General features: G+C 38.8%; 1 protein-coding gene across 3 annotated transcripts in view; it reads right to left on the bottom strand.

Annotated features, from left to right (window-relative positions):
* The window catches only part of LOC128875327 (tubby-related protein 4), a 53,399-nt gene that overhangs the window by 9,254 nt on the left and 27,325 nt on the right, over positions 1 to 16,820 (bottom strand). For all 3 annotated transcript variants that reach the window (XM_054120824.1, XM_054120823.1, XM_054120825.1), the window contains exons 3-8: positions 3,262 to 3,444; positions 3,017 to 3,124; positions 2,163 to 2,328; positions 553 to 821; positions 258 to 346; positions 43 to 177 (exon numbers count right to left, since the gene is read on the bottom strand). In XM_054120824.1, coding sequence (XP_053976799.1) covers positions 43 to 177; positions 258 to 346; positions 553 to 821; positions 2,163 to 2,328; positions 3,017 to 3,124; positions 3,262 to 3,444 — 950 coding nt within the window. The remainder of the gene's footprint in view (positions 1 to 42; positions 178 to 257; positions 347 to 552; positions 822 to 2,162; positions 2,329 to 3,016; positions 3,125 to 3,261; positions 3,445 to 16,820) is intronic.

Consider the following 16,820-nt stretch of genomic DNA (forward strand, 5'->3'; position numbering starts at 1 on the left):
ACAGTTGCCATAGATAATACAATAAAAATCGAATCTTCTTACCTTATAGTGCTAGCAAAAAGCGCCGCCACGGATGCCCTCAATCTCGGTGGCAATGGAAGTTGCTGAACACAGGACTCCCTTATCAGAGCTGCTCTCACAGCCAAACGAGACAACAACTGCAGCGAACCTACTCGCCTATAGAATCAATGCATCGTGTCTCAGACCCTTCTGCGCAAAAATCAACAAAAATATCAACGTGGAGGTGCGCTCATTACCTTGACACCCATGCTGCGTGGACGCGTGCTCCAGTCGCCACGAAAAGTCTTCTGTCGTTGTGACCCCACGTGAGCGCCGATACTGCACACTGATATCGATAAGGAAGAAAGTAAGAAGCTATGAAATTAGCCTTTGAGTGGAGTTTTTAGAGAGCTTTTAGAGTTCACTAATAATTTTGCTTTCTTTAAATAGAATTTTAACTTTTCCCAGAAACGCTTATCACTGAATCCGAGTGCCAGGGTTAACATTTCTTCAGGATTATGTAAAAATCGTTCGTTTTAGAAAAGTACCTACTTGCGTGTACGGTATCGCCGTGGTGTAGACAAGGGCGCCAGTGACCGAATAAAATTTCAAAAGGTTCGTGTACTCGTGGGGGCTGCTCTGAGGGCTGTCTGGATCCTTCGTTCCAGCGATCGCTAACAGTTTTCGGGAATTACTCCATTCAGCGTGTAACGGCGCCTTTAGATTTGTACGTATTGTGATGGGCGACACGTCGTCGAACGATCGAAGCATGACGATACTGCCGTCAGCGAGGCAGACTGCTAGCACGTAATTCCGGTCGTCTGCAAATACATACGTATTTCCCGTTCCCTTAATTATGCGAATCTGCCTGCCACGCCAATGTTGACAATACATAGGAGAATGATTGATAAACTAGACATGTATCACGAATTAGTACATCGAGAATCTACGAATAGGCTTTCAATTTGAATTTTAAGTTTCTTCACCTAGGCGTGTTCATATTTTTAACATTTGTCTCGTTAGATTTCCCTCAAACCCTCGATTCTTTACTCCATTTTACTTAACCGTGTAATATAAATAGATCGTTTGATTTCTTTAAATTCAATCACAGCATAAGTAATCTACATCAAAGAATAGCACGACTACAGAACGAGGACAAAATAACTTCAACACCTGTTATATTAATAAAGAATTGAATAACCATTTGCCTTTGATACAGTTTTCTCTTTGAACGAGTTCATAGAACCTTTGAATCGTTTGAAACGTTATCTCGTCCCTTTTCCGAGCCTTCCAATTCCTTTAAAGGTAGGAGAGGAAGAAATCTACTTTTCATCCTGTTCTACGAAACTATCAACGGTAATTCAATCATATTTAAATCAGGTGGCTGAGCAGGTCAGGGAAGTTGTTGAAGTTTATCTTAATTCAATGACATTTAAATTAGGTATCTCCGCGGGTCAGGAAAGATGTCGCAAAGTTTATCTTGGCGCTGCTGAAATCGAGACTCAACTTTTCTTGCTGTGTGCAATATCATCTTGAAGAATATCATAGTTGGGAAACAATGTAGGATAGACCTAATCATGTGGATTGTCCAAGCATTCGCTGGCAGTAATATGACCGATTAGGGTAATACTGGGGTTGGGTGAATATAACCGCCCAAATCGTCCCTCCTTCGTGTTTAACAGGTGGGAGCAGGCAGTTGAATCGAAGGTGTTCGTATTACTTCGTCTAACTTCTATAGTACGCTCTATTAGTATTATTTCTTAATGTTGCCTCGACTATAAAACAAACTATTTCCTACATTTTGATCTTTATTGTTAGTTTAAAATAAAAATTCCAGAAACACCTGATTACAAAGTTTTTAAGGTTCTCAATCGATACCACTTGATTTTGTCTCAACTATAAAGCTGACTGTCTTGTACACTTTGATCTTTTCTACTCGTTTAACGCCAATTGCCGCGAAAACGAGCTGTTACAAACTTTTTAAGTACTGTTTCTATTAAAGGCGTTGCTGTGGGTGTGTTTGCATTAAACTACCGATAAAAGTATACGTGATGTCCCTCCAAGATTCCCAGCTCGTTCGAATGCATCGAGTCGCGCGTACCAAGTACGTAAAATCGTTTAAGTGCGCCATTTTACAGAAAACTACGCGAGACTATTAGTACCTCTGTGCGATCTGTCGTTCGTTAAATCGTCGTCTCCTTCTTCCATCGTAAACTTCTCGGCGCTCCAAGCCATTGAAGTCACGCCAGCTGCTAGTTGTACCTCCGACACCATCGCTCCATGAACATCCATTACTATTAACTGCCCCGCCGTTGTTCCGAAATATACCTGTTGATATCGGTATTAATATTGCATGAGCAAAGAATGACGAATAAGTTTTCTTATTCTCGATGGCGTGTCGCACCTTTACAGGGCACGAGATGGGATGGAATTTGAAAGCTCCATAAAAGAAAGATGATTGGAAAATATTTTAAACAATGTGAAAGGATATAATTGTAAGAATAATTCTTCTTCTCAGTAAAAGCTTCTTTCTTTAAGATTTCTGATTTCCATTGTATTCAGTCAATAAAGAAAATTCATTATCGCTTTTGTGACATCGAAATTACACGGAAACTTTTTAATGATGCAATGCGTGGCACCATTAGCGCGACATCTTGTCGTCCGTACAGGGGATATTTTTACATTGTAATTAGAGTCTCGCAATTACAATGAAGTGTAACACAACGCCATAATAACGAGGATGTCTCAAGATTCCAAGCAGATATTGACCTATCATGTTTCGAGTATGGCGCAAGAGTTTGTAGGTAGAATTAGTTTAAAAAATGTTATATCGAGTAAAGTATCATGTAACTGTCATTTTGACAGTTTCATTATTTTTGTAAATAATTTATTCAAACGTATCGACAAGGTGATTTAATATATTCATTGGTATATGGAGCGAAAAGAACAAGATATTCAATAAATTATGGTTTTATTAAGAATTTGTGTCGCCAAATAATTTTGTATTACAACTTACCTGCTGATCGTCTGGTGTCCAAATGCCACAGGTGATCGTAGCCTTATCGTTCAACATCGATGACCAGTACCTCTGACCAGCGACGCTGCCAACTAGCACGAAACCATCCTGAAGGAAAAAAGTGGATGCATGGAATGTTGCTCGGTAGAAGTGTAACTTTTTAGACACAATGGTGAAATTTTATTAATTCCCTGTTATTATATTTCTAACGGAGTGTCTTAGATGCATTTTGAAAGTGGAATTACCCTGTAGCAAATGAGAGCCATCCGACCGTCGTGCGACCAAGAGAAATGCGTGACTGGAGTACTTCTGTCGTTGATCAGTTCTATGCTCCATCTTCCCTCGTACTTAATCCACACAAAGATGACACCGGAACTATCGCACGAAGCCAACTTCTGGTAAGGCTCGTTCCACTTGACGAGTATCACCTGCAACGCAGAATTTATTGACTGTATTTTTGAATTTATTAAATTTTTCAATATTTATTTATTCGTACCATTTCAATATGTACAACATGCTCAATTGTTAAACCACTCGAATAATTCTAGACCTTCAGCACGGTTCGAGTGTAGTTCGCAGACCTTTAGTGAAACTGTTATATTAGCGATGCTAGTGGAATGTCAGAGCCATGTTCCTCGAGGGACGTCTTAAACCTGATAGCTTCTAATAACTTCAACTTTATTAATGACTCAGCTGTAGTACTTTATTAATGACTCACCTCGAGTATCTTAACAATGGATAGTGTCATCTGGTGTCTCATGAGACACATTTCTTTAACATCTTCCGCATATTTGAATGACATTTGAACAATCTACTTTTTAAACAATACTCGTGTAGAGTTTTTATTACATTCACTTAACATTTGACGCTCATTAAGGTATCCTAATCCTCGATTAAAAAAAAATTCGATAAATAGACTCATCCCAATTAACAATCTCGCGATAGTTCTTTTTCCAGTCACCTTATTCTAAGACTAAATCCGTAATCCGGATAAAGTTCTGGGTCAGTTCGGTAAACGCAGTCTGAAAGCATCAAGGTCTCGGCCAGCATGGTGGTGCGTTATTCATACCGCAATTTGCCTTAAGCGACGCGAGCATCAGACACCGCGAGCGTGCTCTGCTTTGGTGGGCGTGAGTTGAAACAAAATCACAGAGATTTCTTCCTTCTAATATAAATATGTCCTCAGTGAAACACGTCAGCTGTTTCGGGTAATTGAACGTGCTGGAATTGTTGCACAGTTGACAAATCTTTTTTTTTCCATCATAGGAAAAGAGAGTATATTTGGTGACGTCTGTGGGATTTGACGCGGTTTATTGGTCTAATTTTCGGAGATTATATTACGCTAGGATGTGGTTCCATACGAAGCAGATTTTCCAGTGATGAGCAAGCGCAGAGGAGGTTAACGTTACTTGAATATTTATCTGCCGTAGGTAGAAGTGCAGGTCAAGTGCTTATACATTCTACAGCACTGAGGGCAAACTTTGTTTTATTGGGTTCATAGCGTTGTAGAATGTGTCAGCATTTGCAAACTCAAGAGGGTGGCTCACAATTACGTTTCATCACGAACAAAATGAATCTGCATTCTGGACTAAATAAATTGTGTGGTCGAAAATTTTCTGCACGTCTTATTTATATTTTTATAAGCGAAGCTCTTCGTATTATTATAAATATAAGATGTCACGTGAGCATAAGCTGCACAAACTATACTTTTTAACTCATAGAAAATAAGGGAAAAACTCATAGAATTCGCCTTTCACATAAACACCAAGTGCATTAGAGCCGAGGATTGCAATTGCCGGAAAATTTCACTCTATATTTATGAGTTACTCTGTATATTGTGAAATTTTTCAGAATACTATATTCAAGGTTCATGTTTTAATCATGCTCGATATTATAAACAAGTGCAACGAGTATAGAAGGTAATACTACTCTTTTAATTCAATATTTTTGTAACGAGTGAATATCGAAGATTTTTATCCAAAAATATCTTCGAACTGAATAACCAACTACCAAATGTTTTAATCACCTTCTGTTGATAAGAGAATAGACCTTGCGTAACTTTACTTTCAGCACAATCTATTTTGTAAAATATTGATTAACCTATTGAAACTATTAATGACTTTGGCTCTGTTACATTGTGCACCGCAACTTTGATAATTACGTGTACTGACCCTATTAGTCTGTAAATTACTTTTGGAAGGTATAGACTCGTAACATTCACTATTACAACTTGGAAATGCTTATTTATTATAGAGTTTAAAATTCTGCAAAAGGAGTTAGTTGGTTCTTTACGGCAAAAAAGCATCTATACTACTTTTATGATAATAATTATTTGCTAATAGTTCATCGTTTTTTATTGTACATAGTAATCTAGTTTGAAGTCCGATGGGTCTAGAAAAAAACGAAATCTATCTTTTGATCTCACAGGTCCCTCAGACATCCTTTGTTATTTTACTCGCTCGTCTGCCCATCTTCTCGTTGGAGAAGTATATTACTCTCGTAAGATCAAAGACAATTCGTGTCTTAGCGTGTCTCCGGAAGATTTGAACCCGCACCCCCTTTATTTTGTGTCGTATACGCTCTGTAGCTTATGGCTTCCAATAATGCGACAGTAATACCTTGTCTCTAAATATTTGAAATCTTTCAGTATCTTTCTCTAACTTGGACTTAATTTATTCTTAAAGAAAAGATCATTCTCAATTTTAACTTAATATCTAATTTATATAAAATTGTTCCTAACTGAATATACACGTAAAAGTATTATTAGAGATTCAGCTCTTTCTTTTTAATGTTTTTGTATGCACGGAGACACGCTTTACTAAAAAGACGAATGATTCCATTTCAGTAAACATCGACGACCTTGAAACCTTAGTATAAATAACTTTAATAAAATTTGTTTTCCTATCATCGTGTTTATTTGTTGAAACTGGTAAGTTATCTCTCTAAGAGTTTATCATTTATTTACAACCAACCAAGATATCCCACTCTTCCTGTAACTTCCTGGTTACATAACAGTTTTTCAATAAAAAATAATATCAAATATTGTTTAATAATATTTAATCGCCAAATACCTCGATGAAACTAAATTTAGAACACGGAAAGATACTTGAAGCGATCCTAATATTAAAATGGGCCACCTTTGAATCTTGAATAAGCGATAAAGGAGTGATACGTCAAAGTACATAACGTTATAATTAACTTTCCTTGTACAATGATGCGATGTGCACACACCAACGTCATCTAGTAGAAAGCATAGCACAGATATTTGCCTGCAAACAATAAATCCAGGTCTATGCTTAAGCTATATTTAGTAACATGTCATTGCTCTATCATGAAGGCTGCCCGTCGATCGATGACTGTCGTCCATGCACTGGCTCGCATGTCGCGTACTGTTTTGTCGTGTGGCTACCTCGTTTCAACGAACGAACGTTTTCAATACACGTACAGAGAGCTATCGTACCAAGGCAGACTGCCATCTAACTTCGCGGTTTAATGCGCAATTCGCCCTTTTGGCTTTTATTATTAGGACTCTTGGTTTGGGCACTTAAGTGTCCTCTGTCATGCTAAGTCAGGAATCACGTCTAGACTCTAATAGCAACCGATAGTTTACATGCTGTTTTACTTTAGCATTTAGAAATCTTTTAAAACTCTCAATTTTTTGTGAGAAGTTAAGCTTCCTTTTGATTTTCTATTCATAATGTAATTCTCTTTTTAATTTTTATTTATTCGTTATCAGATATCAGTCTTTGTAATCCTTCTTGTTTAGTGAATTATGATAACTAAGTAGCGATGAACAATCATGAGTTTCGCAAATGTTTAAGAATACGTGGTTGCTTCCTGCGAAAACGTTTCACCGTATAAACAGACACAGTAGATTAATCGCCTTCCACGTGCTTGTACAATCGATCTTCGGCCATATGTTGCAAAGAATCGACGAAGGGATGAAGGGAGACTCCACAGAAGGGAGGGTCGCATCACTAGTCGCGAAGAAGTAAGAAAGAGGATCTTGTACGTGACGTGAGTAACAAAAAGTTATTTCGATCCACGTACGCTATGACGAATCCCACAGTGAGCTGAAATCCCTAATATATCCCAAAGAAGATATTTGATTAAAAAACAAATCTATGTAGTAATTATTTTGCGATGATGATCAATTTACCCCATTGCAACATTGTTAACAATTTTTCAGTAACTTTATTAAAAGTTTTATATTATTGATGTGCAATTCATGATAAAGAACAAGTATGTTGTTTAAAAACAAAAAAAATGAAGGAACAATGGAAAGATGATTGGAAACGACAAAGAAAAACGAAGAAACAATGAAAATAAGATGATTGGAAAGATGAAAGGAAAATGAAGGAACAATGAAAGAAGTGACCGACGAGGCTTGAAAACGCCCGAGAAGACAAGTAGAAAAAGCAAGAAGTAGTCAGACAAGCCAGCCAAACCGTATTCAGTCTTATGCGTACCTAATTTTCAACATAGAATTTCTCGAAAACGAAGGTTCGTTTGAAAAATTTTATTCCATATCTTTGATGTATTTTCGCGTGAAAACCCACCCTTGGTTCGGCTGTACCATAGTTCCCGCCCAGCTTATACGGTGCTGTAGGAATACGCATCGGTGTGCAAAGAGCACAAGGAGGGAGTTATTGATGGTTTCGTGGAACGCTTTCCAGTGTACGGAAATTTTCCTTTCCCCTTGATTTGATACTCCGTGAACTTCACTCTGCTTTTTATATGTACTCGTGATACCTAACCAAGTTATTGCCTGGCTTCGAGACGCTTTATCGAATTTTTAGAATCTCAAGTACCACTCGGAGGAAGTCGTTACTGTGGAGATGTTTCTTCCTCGGAAACTATAAATTGAAGTTCAGGGTCTGCCGTTTAGAGGGTTACAGTTCTAATATTTTTAGAGTTATGAGGCCTGGTGAACATATCCTACTTTTTTCTTATTCAAGAGCTAAAGTTGGCCCAACGCGTCTTGATGGTATAGTTAAATGTGAGTGTTGGGAATTGAAATAGGTATACTCTGCCGCTGCCACCTAAGAGGCTTTTATATGTTCAGGGTTTCACCGCGTTACATCAGATTTCCTGATCGAATCTTCTCACCTCTAGAGCCACTGTTCGTCAATAATCGCGTCAGAAACTGACGTAAGTCATTGTTAATGCTCGTTCTAAAAAGGTGACAACTCTCTTTCCTAATGTACATGATAAGAAGTAGGGTTTGAGAGCATTAGGTCCCATTTATTGTTATTCTTATTATAAGTGATATTAAGCTTCATCATCCCACGTATGTGGAAGTATATATGTAAATATATACAAAGATAAAATATAATCAGCATATGCGTAAGTGCGTATGTGCGTAAAAGGCAAGGTGCGGGTAAAAATGTTGCCATAAAACCTAGCCCCATTTGCTGCTTATTATTTATAAATATCTATAAACATTTTCTATAATGTCATGTCTAATAATCGACAGCTATTGTGGCAGTTACAACGAGAGGTAGAATACTTTTTTAATTAAAATTTTCCCGTTTCGTCTATAAAATAAAATTTTTCAAATTATTTCAAAGTTTGCCCGTTGAAATTTAAAGAATTATTTTAAGAATTAAGATTGTTATATATTATATGTTACACTGTAATATTAAATGATTATTGTCTAGCCTGTTTTACAATAATGTTGTATATAAAATACTATTCTCGGACTTAATTTATATGGAAACCTTATTGGATCATTTTTCAGGTAAAAGTACGAAAGGTCGTGGTATCAAACGAAATCAGTTACATGATATATTACCGAAGCGATTTCTCCTTATCTAAGCATGAATGTTCGAGGGACGATCGAAAGTATAACAACCGCGGGGATAATAAAATCTGGTAAACTGCGAAAGATGAAAAGTATGATATAAATTATCGGGACATGACTGGACGAGAAAGTCGAGGGAACGACGGAGATAGAATAAAGGGGCTGATCGATAAGAAGCTATGGTTGCCTCGAATTCTCGCGTAGGCATCGAAATCGCGCAGAATGTAAGATTGTGGGAAACGTCTGGGGCGACCAATATATTCGAAAGTGTCGTGAATACCTTCTGCGGGAAAATATCGGTCTCCCGACGAACCAGATTTATACGAATTTCTCTTCTCGAGACACTATTATATCACGCAGAGTTCCACGCGAACGTGGCGACAAAAAAGAAAGGAACTACTTTTTAAAATTCGACCGTTCGAGTGATACGCCCCTCAGAATTTCCAGCAAAAATTGTTCCACGACGAGTTAAATCTGACTTGTTATGTATGTAGTTTGCATCCTCTGATAAGCCATCGGAGCTTTTTATAGGACAAGATCCAGTCCCTGAAGTGAAGATATCTTGATCCGGCCGATGCTGACGAAGGATAGCCTTGATCCTGCTCTAATCAATACCTCGTATGCTAATGGCTTGTGAAACTTCGCATGTGTATGTTTGATGTTTTCTGAGAACCTGATTGTTTCGTGATCGAGTGGTTTGCATAGCACATCGGAGATTTAAGAAATGATGAGAAAGCTGAGAGACCCCTCTAGACGAGTGTGCCGTCATTAGATGGTAGCTTTAGCCGTGAACTTTCACCTTCACTATTTTTAATAGCTTCCCCAATCAGGTTGAAGCAGCAGATACATTCCAAGAGTTAGATTTACCTAGCATTTACAGTCAATCTCGTAAGTATTCGTACCTTCAACATCTATTAAAGAGCCTAACTTAAATTACAGGTTTAATGTTTCCGAATCAATTTTTTACATATTTGTATGAAACATTTATTTGGAAAGATCAAACCTATCATTTACTTTAGGCAAATTTTTTCAATAGACATACAGGGTACGAATACTTATGGGACTGACTGTATGTATATCGCCTCGATCCACGGCAATTCCAGTAATTCGAGTAACAATTTTAATCATTTTAAGTAACAGAATCATCCTCCAACGCTATTTACCTCTATTTAGCATGGGTCACTGATGAGCACGATCCATATTCTGTTCAGTTTCGAGTAAGAATCGCTAGGTACCCCGTTTTCAAGTTAATTGGTTGTCCAGATTTTGCCACTTGAAAGCGGAAATTACTACAGTTCCATCTGGCAGTTATATTGCCATCATCAACTCGTCGGTAATGATATTTGCAGTGGAGCAGAGGTCAAGAGGAGTGAATCGCGTCTGTTTCCTTTCATTCTTGATGCCTGACGTTATTCCTGCCGTTGTCGTCCATTTATTCGTTGCAACGTTGGCCGTGAATAATGTTCACTGTCACGACCCAAATGGCTCCCATCGTTTCTAGGGTTTCGTGGTCCGAATTCCTCCAGAATCTTCAAATCGTTGAGGTAAGCTGCGATGTTGTCTTTGACATGCGACATAGGATGGATGTACATCGCGATACGTTATGCTGGCATCTTAAACAGCTGTTCGATTTATCATCCTTATTCGATTAGGTATCGACCATGGAAACGTGTTCAAATGAAAATGATGGAAAGACGAGATATTAAATGACCTTATTTGCTAATTCTAATAGCTAAGTCTCCGCTGATTGTTCCTGTAATAATTACTCATAGTTTCGCGATAAGTATTCATTCGTATTGTTCCGCAATCCTCCTCGACCTTGACATCCAATTTCGGTAATTCAAGATTTGGCAGTGTCACTCTGCCCACGTTGTTAGCTGAAGGCGACGAGTGTGTCTTGGCATCAGCCATGCGTTCGTTTCTGTTTATCTTTGGCCAGCAATTTCTCACCGATTGTAAGTAGACCGCCGTAGCTATTCTCCGTTGTGAATTATTCCTCGAGTTGCATTTCGCCTTTTTCTGGCGCTTCCAATTTCGTTTCCTCTTCGTATTCGGTGAAGACGTCATCGAATCGTTTTAATTATAGAGTTAACTTGCTTGGATTCTGATCTTTCTTGTTCTTTACTAGCTATTCTCTGAATCTATATAAGCTAGTCCTTTAATTTGACGAAGCTGCTTATTTCAACAGCTGATATTCAATCGTGGAACAATGGCGAACTACGAAAGCCGGCTATCAAAACAAACTAGGAGATTGCTGCGATCGTACAATGGACACTATTCGACGCTAAATGTCACGTTATTCCGGCATGTAACAGTATTTTTGGAAGTTGCAAATCACTGGGCCAGATCCCAAGAATGTTCGATCGGACGGCGTACGACAAATTAATGTACAACCGCGTCAAGTAAATATTAGGTAATTCCATAAGTCTCGGAGTATCTAACTACACAAACTGTTGGCTTAATACTTGTGTTAATACTCTTCTGCCAGGTCAAACCGCAAGACATTCATCCCTTACTTTATGTTCAGTCTTCCACTAGTTGAAGTAAGAGAGATTTACGTTTGAGATACTATACTATTCAAATGTTATACAAAAGAAGATTGAAGACACTTTAAAACCTGAACTAGTTTTTGAAAATGAACTGACTTATATGGAAGAGACATCGTAGAACGAATTTTCAGAAAGGATTCGTACAGGAAGATGACCACTCAGTGGATTGCTAAAATTCTGTCCATGTCTACACGGTTTACTTAAACGAAAGTACAGAGCGGCCTGACAGCATCAGCTAACCGGATGGCGAAAACTTTAGCAAACTAGAACTCTACAGAATCAGCAAAATTGGCTTCCCCGCGCATTGTTTGAAGTCGCAAGGTGGACTGATTACCCTGTTCCAGAAGATTGTACGTGACAGAGCCCTCTAGGCGTAGAAGCGCATATTCCAGAATGACCATTTGCTAATTGGTCAGTTCTAGAACGCTAGCCCGATGTTTTAGTTGGGTTAAACTCAATTGGTCACACAAGGTCACTTTCCTTAATTGTGAGCTACGGTGGACGCGACCTCCGCTTTCGCGTCTCGTCAGCTTGGCTATCCGAAAGACAAAGAGGACGTGCCTCGTAGATTTACGCACGAGATTGAGCGGTGTGGTGGCTGATGGCGCGGTTGGGGATGATCTTTCGACGACCTTGAAGGGACAGTTGATTTAGATGCCACTTAGCGAACACCCTCGGGAGGTCCGTAAGTGCCTGACGCGGAGGAACACCTGTTCTTACGGTGGCAGGGATTGTATGAAAATTTTCTTTGTCTTGGAGAAAGATGATGGTTCTGTAAGGAACTTGGAATTAGGAAAATTAAGTATGAATTGAATGCAGGCTTTGAATGTTAATGGGAGAAAGGAAACTTATTCCTAGACTTCGGAGTGCTATTAAACTAAATTACTTTGAAATGTAATTTTTTATTATACCTTCTAATTCATTAAAGCGGTCCTAAACGTTATATTATACAAGAATATTGTTTATATATCTGTTCGAGTCTAAACGATAATTGAGGCACGGAGATTCGAACCCATGATACTCGGATCCACAGTCGACCACAATCCCGTACCCTATGTTTCGTGTTCTTATTTGACTCCTTATTGTTGGGTATGGGAGGCGCGGATACTACACTCGGCTATCCTGAATTGACATTCATTCGCCCTCGAATGTCCGTTTTCTCGGGTTTCGCGTCTCAACAACAGTGCGCGCCGCGCCCTCTTTCGCGAGTGTACTCCCCTCTCTCTTTCTCTCTCGACGCCTCATTGTTGCCCGCTCCACCGTCAACACGACACCGTCCCTCGCGTGGCATTGTTGTTCATCGTCACTCATCGTCACTGGCCGGTCCTCTGCCGCTGTAACCCCCCATCCCGGACGAGCCCCCATATGTAGGAGTCTAAACGAAAAATAAGGCACGGGGATTCGAATCCACGATCCTCGGATCCACAGTCGACCGCTTTACCTACGCGACCAATCCCGTACCCTACGTTTCGTGTTCTTATTTGACTCCTTATTGTTGGATATGAGAGGCGCGGATACTACATATCTTGTGATAAGTGTCTGGTGTCTATTCAGAGGAGAAAAGAAATCATCTTTGTATAATCAAAAGCAATCCATGTAAGGTGATGCTTGGATTCATTTTCATTGGTAAAGCCTCGCCAATCCATTAGTGATCCTGTCACCAAGACGCAATGAAACGTCTAAAAATTTGTATTTCCATTAGTGGATGAGGTTCGATCCGACGCGCTAGAAGGATTGTCCTCTCTTGCTCTCAGACTTTTGTTTACATAGCTGGTAGCACCGCGAGTCGGTGCGTCGCCCGCGTTGAAGGTGCATGAACAATTGGGGGGAGGTGGCACGATTCGTTACTCAAATCCGAAGTAAAAATTGTCACTTGAAAGCAGGGGATGTTCTACACAACACTGATATGACTATGGAGATATGTTGAAAAACTGCAAAGATTATAATCGTTTACTAGTATGACCGGAATATAATTTATTTCTATGCAATAATAATATTTGCATGTGAAGATAAAAAATGTAAAAGACAAGTCACTCGTCTGGGAAGATTGATGGAGAATAGACTAAAAACCGTAAAAAGTAAAAACTTCCGCATAATTTTTCAAAGTTTTCTGCATTTCTGAATTCGCGAACCTTTCCTGTCTGTCTTTACAAGTTTAATGGGTCAACGACATCAAAGAATCGTTAATTCTCCCTTTGGTAATACATCGATACGCGAATCAGTTCGGAGACGAACAATGAACGGGGTTCACGATCATTATTTGCTTTTTATCGGATTTCTCGATCTAGGGCGCAGGTACAATTATCGGCTTTTATTTTCCGGTATTGCGTTTCGTCGTGCATTCCGGCTCGCTCAGCATTGTGTTCGAACATCAGTGGGAGGCCATCTTGTTCAACGGGGATATATATTTTCTCATTGAACAGGTGGACGTGAAAAATACTCGGCGCAAAAGTTCTCCGTGCTCTTTGTTCATACGTTTCCACTCATTCTCTTTTTCCTTTCTTCCGTTTCTTCTTTCTTCTCGCGTCTCCCTTTTCGTTCCTCGCGGGACACGTACCATGTTGCTCGACGGAAGCACAATGGCGGCCGGATTATGCGACGTAAAATTGTATTTTCAGTTACTCCGACCGCGGAATATCGTACGTGGACCAGGTGTAACATTTTTAATAAACAACGAGACGCAACGAAGCCTTCTCTGGAAGGGCGTAGCGTCTGAGCGTGGATAATGAATTTTCTAGGGCTTCGAAACTGCACGAAAGGGTAGTTTGCAAGAAGACCTTGGTCCTAGAGTCTTGTGATAATTTAAAATACAAGAATCCCAGTAATTTATATTATTCGTATTGTTTCCTTTCCATTTAACGATGTTTCCTCGTCCACGGTTTGTAAGATACGTTTTGAACTCCACATAAAACCAACACGAAAGATGATATTTCTCTTCCATTTAAAATAATAGACAATAAATTTCACACGTTACCAAAAATACGGGTGAAGAACGCCAGATCTTTGTAACGCGAATGAACAATACAAAATATGAAACACTCCGGTATTAAAAAAGAGAAATAAACAATTCCTACAAAAAATAGAGGAGAAAATTCAGACCCATGTAAAGTATATAAATGGCAATATAAATATTTTTTTTAAATACAAAAAGAGTGATGGCATCTTCTTGATACAGAGGCGAAAATATTCGGATTCTCGTGAATTCTGTATAGAGAAAAATAGTAAAAGTTTTAATACGCAGCATAGCGTATAAATTTTTAATATATCTTCAATATTTTATACTCGAATATTGCTCGTAAAATGCAAAACTAATTTAGTATCACAGTAGACAGGACCATTATTAAAATCTACTGGGATATAATTTTTGTTATCGCGAAATAAAGTAAAATGCAATTTAAACGGTCTTCCAATCATTTAACATATTGCATTTGACTCTATAGAGTGCATCGGTTACGAAACCTATTTCTGATTTCTTGCGATAGCTAATTGTACCTGGGGCAACAATAGATTCACCGCCTATTTGTCGACGATCAATAATCTGGCCCGCGAAATTGAGTTTCCCTTTTACGTCTGGAGATAACGTTTCTCTATTTCCTCCGTAATTGGGAGCAAATGCTCCAAACTGCTCCTTTCAAACCATTTTTCTTTATACCAGATTAAAATTAATTTCATATTAGATTACAATTCCTAATTAAACTGTGGAATGATCGAAACAACAGCCTCTAATTGAATCTACATCATAACAAACCAGCAGATAGAAAATCTGAAACAATGTCACAACAAAGAATTATCATGCTTTTAGGCCATGCAATTACATTCGCCATAAACTACTGCACAGAAGTTTCAATTACGTTACAATACCCTATTTTGACGAGTAATTATGCGCGAATCCTGAAATTCTATTTCTCTATGTACTTCATGTAACATTTGCGCATTGCACGTATCCGAGTTTAATTTTCACGTTCACGGGCCGCCGCTTGATACTCGCAGCTTTCGTCGCTGAATACGAATACTCAGGATTTCGCTCAGATCCGTGTTGCATAATCCTTTGAGCACACTCCGAGGGTAGTTATCTCCGAGTCTCGTTTCTTTTTCTACGGATGGTCCGTTCCTCGCAACTAGCGCCATTCCGAGCGTGTAATTACCGACACTTCATTGCGTTTTTCGTCCCGAAATTAGTTAACTCAGTACGCGTCGTATCGTCAATTAACAGTCGAGACGCTTCTTCTATTGGGATAAACGAAAAACCACCAAGCAACGTGAATCGATTCGCGTTTCTTTGGCTGGGACGCTTTTTGTGTCGCACGCTAAGAGGGTGGCGAAACCTCGACATCTCCTGTAGTTTTTCGAGATGTATGCATACTCTAATAGCTGCCGGGTATTTGCGTATTCATGGCTCTGGTTTACTCGAAATTCGAAAAATTGACGAAATTCTAGGATGTTAAAGTGAAATGCCTTCGATGATTATTTATTTGTTGTTGGATCTCTTTAGGGTACAAAGAACTTCATAGTAAATAGGTAATATTGTATGAAAGAATTCAAAATTAATTATTTAAGGAGATTGTATGATGATCCAGTTTTCTCTCTTCCTCTTCTATTTTTAACCTTAATATTGATTCTTCGTGCAGTCACGTTTAACTTATTATTAATATTTCTATAGATTATTTAAGGAATAGTATCTCCAAGATTGCCAATAACTAGTTCTATAATAGTATATGTATCACAGCAATATTTTAGTAGTACAGCAAATGTTCGAATCTAAACCAAGGTTATAACCTTTTTGAAGAAGCATGAACGTCGCTAAAGTGTCTCTTGAGTTCTAGTGCGAATCGGGCTTTAAGTGGCGGAACATTTTTGCGCTTCCTTCGTCCGATGAAAGGTGTCTGCCTCGTAACGTGTTTGAACGATTAATGTATTGCAGTGAAAGCTGCGCCAAGTGTTGTAATGTTTCTCGCTGAACTTGTTTCGTAAATCAATGACGTCTTTCTAGACAGCCGGGCTTTTTCAGTGTCAAGGTGAGTCTATGCGCCATGCATCCGCAAGAAGAGATCCCGTTCCCGTTGCCCCTTTTTGGCTCGATTTCCGTGTTGCGTGATATATCCTGTCCCGGCATTTACGCCTCCATTGGTCCTGATCTAACCTTGTGTCGGGGTCAAGCTGCGTTGGACGAGATTTATTCGCGATCGACGAAGACTCGCGCCTCTTTTTACAATCAATTTTTGGAACGCGAATATGAATTTCTCTGCCAAGTGAAAAATAAATACTTCAATACTTTGAGATTATTTTTTAACTGAAAGAAAAATGTCAGAACCGAGGAGGGTAAGACTGAAATGCTAGAATCTTCGATGAGTGTTTTCCTATGCATAACTTTTGTAATTTTATTGTTAAAAATAGTTATTCGTTCTGTTTCAACGAATGTATGCCTACTTTTTATTCCTTATTTATTCAATAA

This window comes from Hylaeus volcanicus, chromosome 4 (assembly GCF_026283585.1).
Source record: "Hylaeus volcanicus isolate JK05 chromosome 4, UHH_iyHylVolc1.0_haploid, whole genome shotgun sequence".
Classification (NCBI taxonomy): domain Eukaryota; kingdom Metazoa; phylum Arthropoda; class Insecta; order Hymenoptera; family Colletidae; genus Hylaeus; species Hylaeus volcanicus.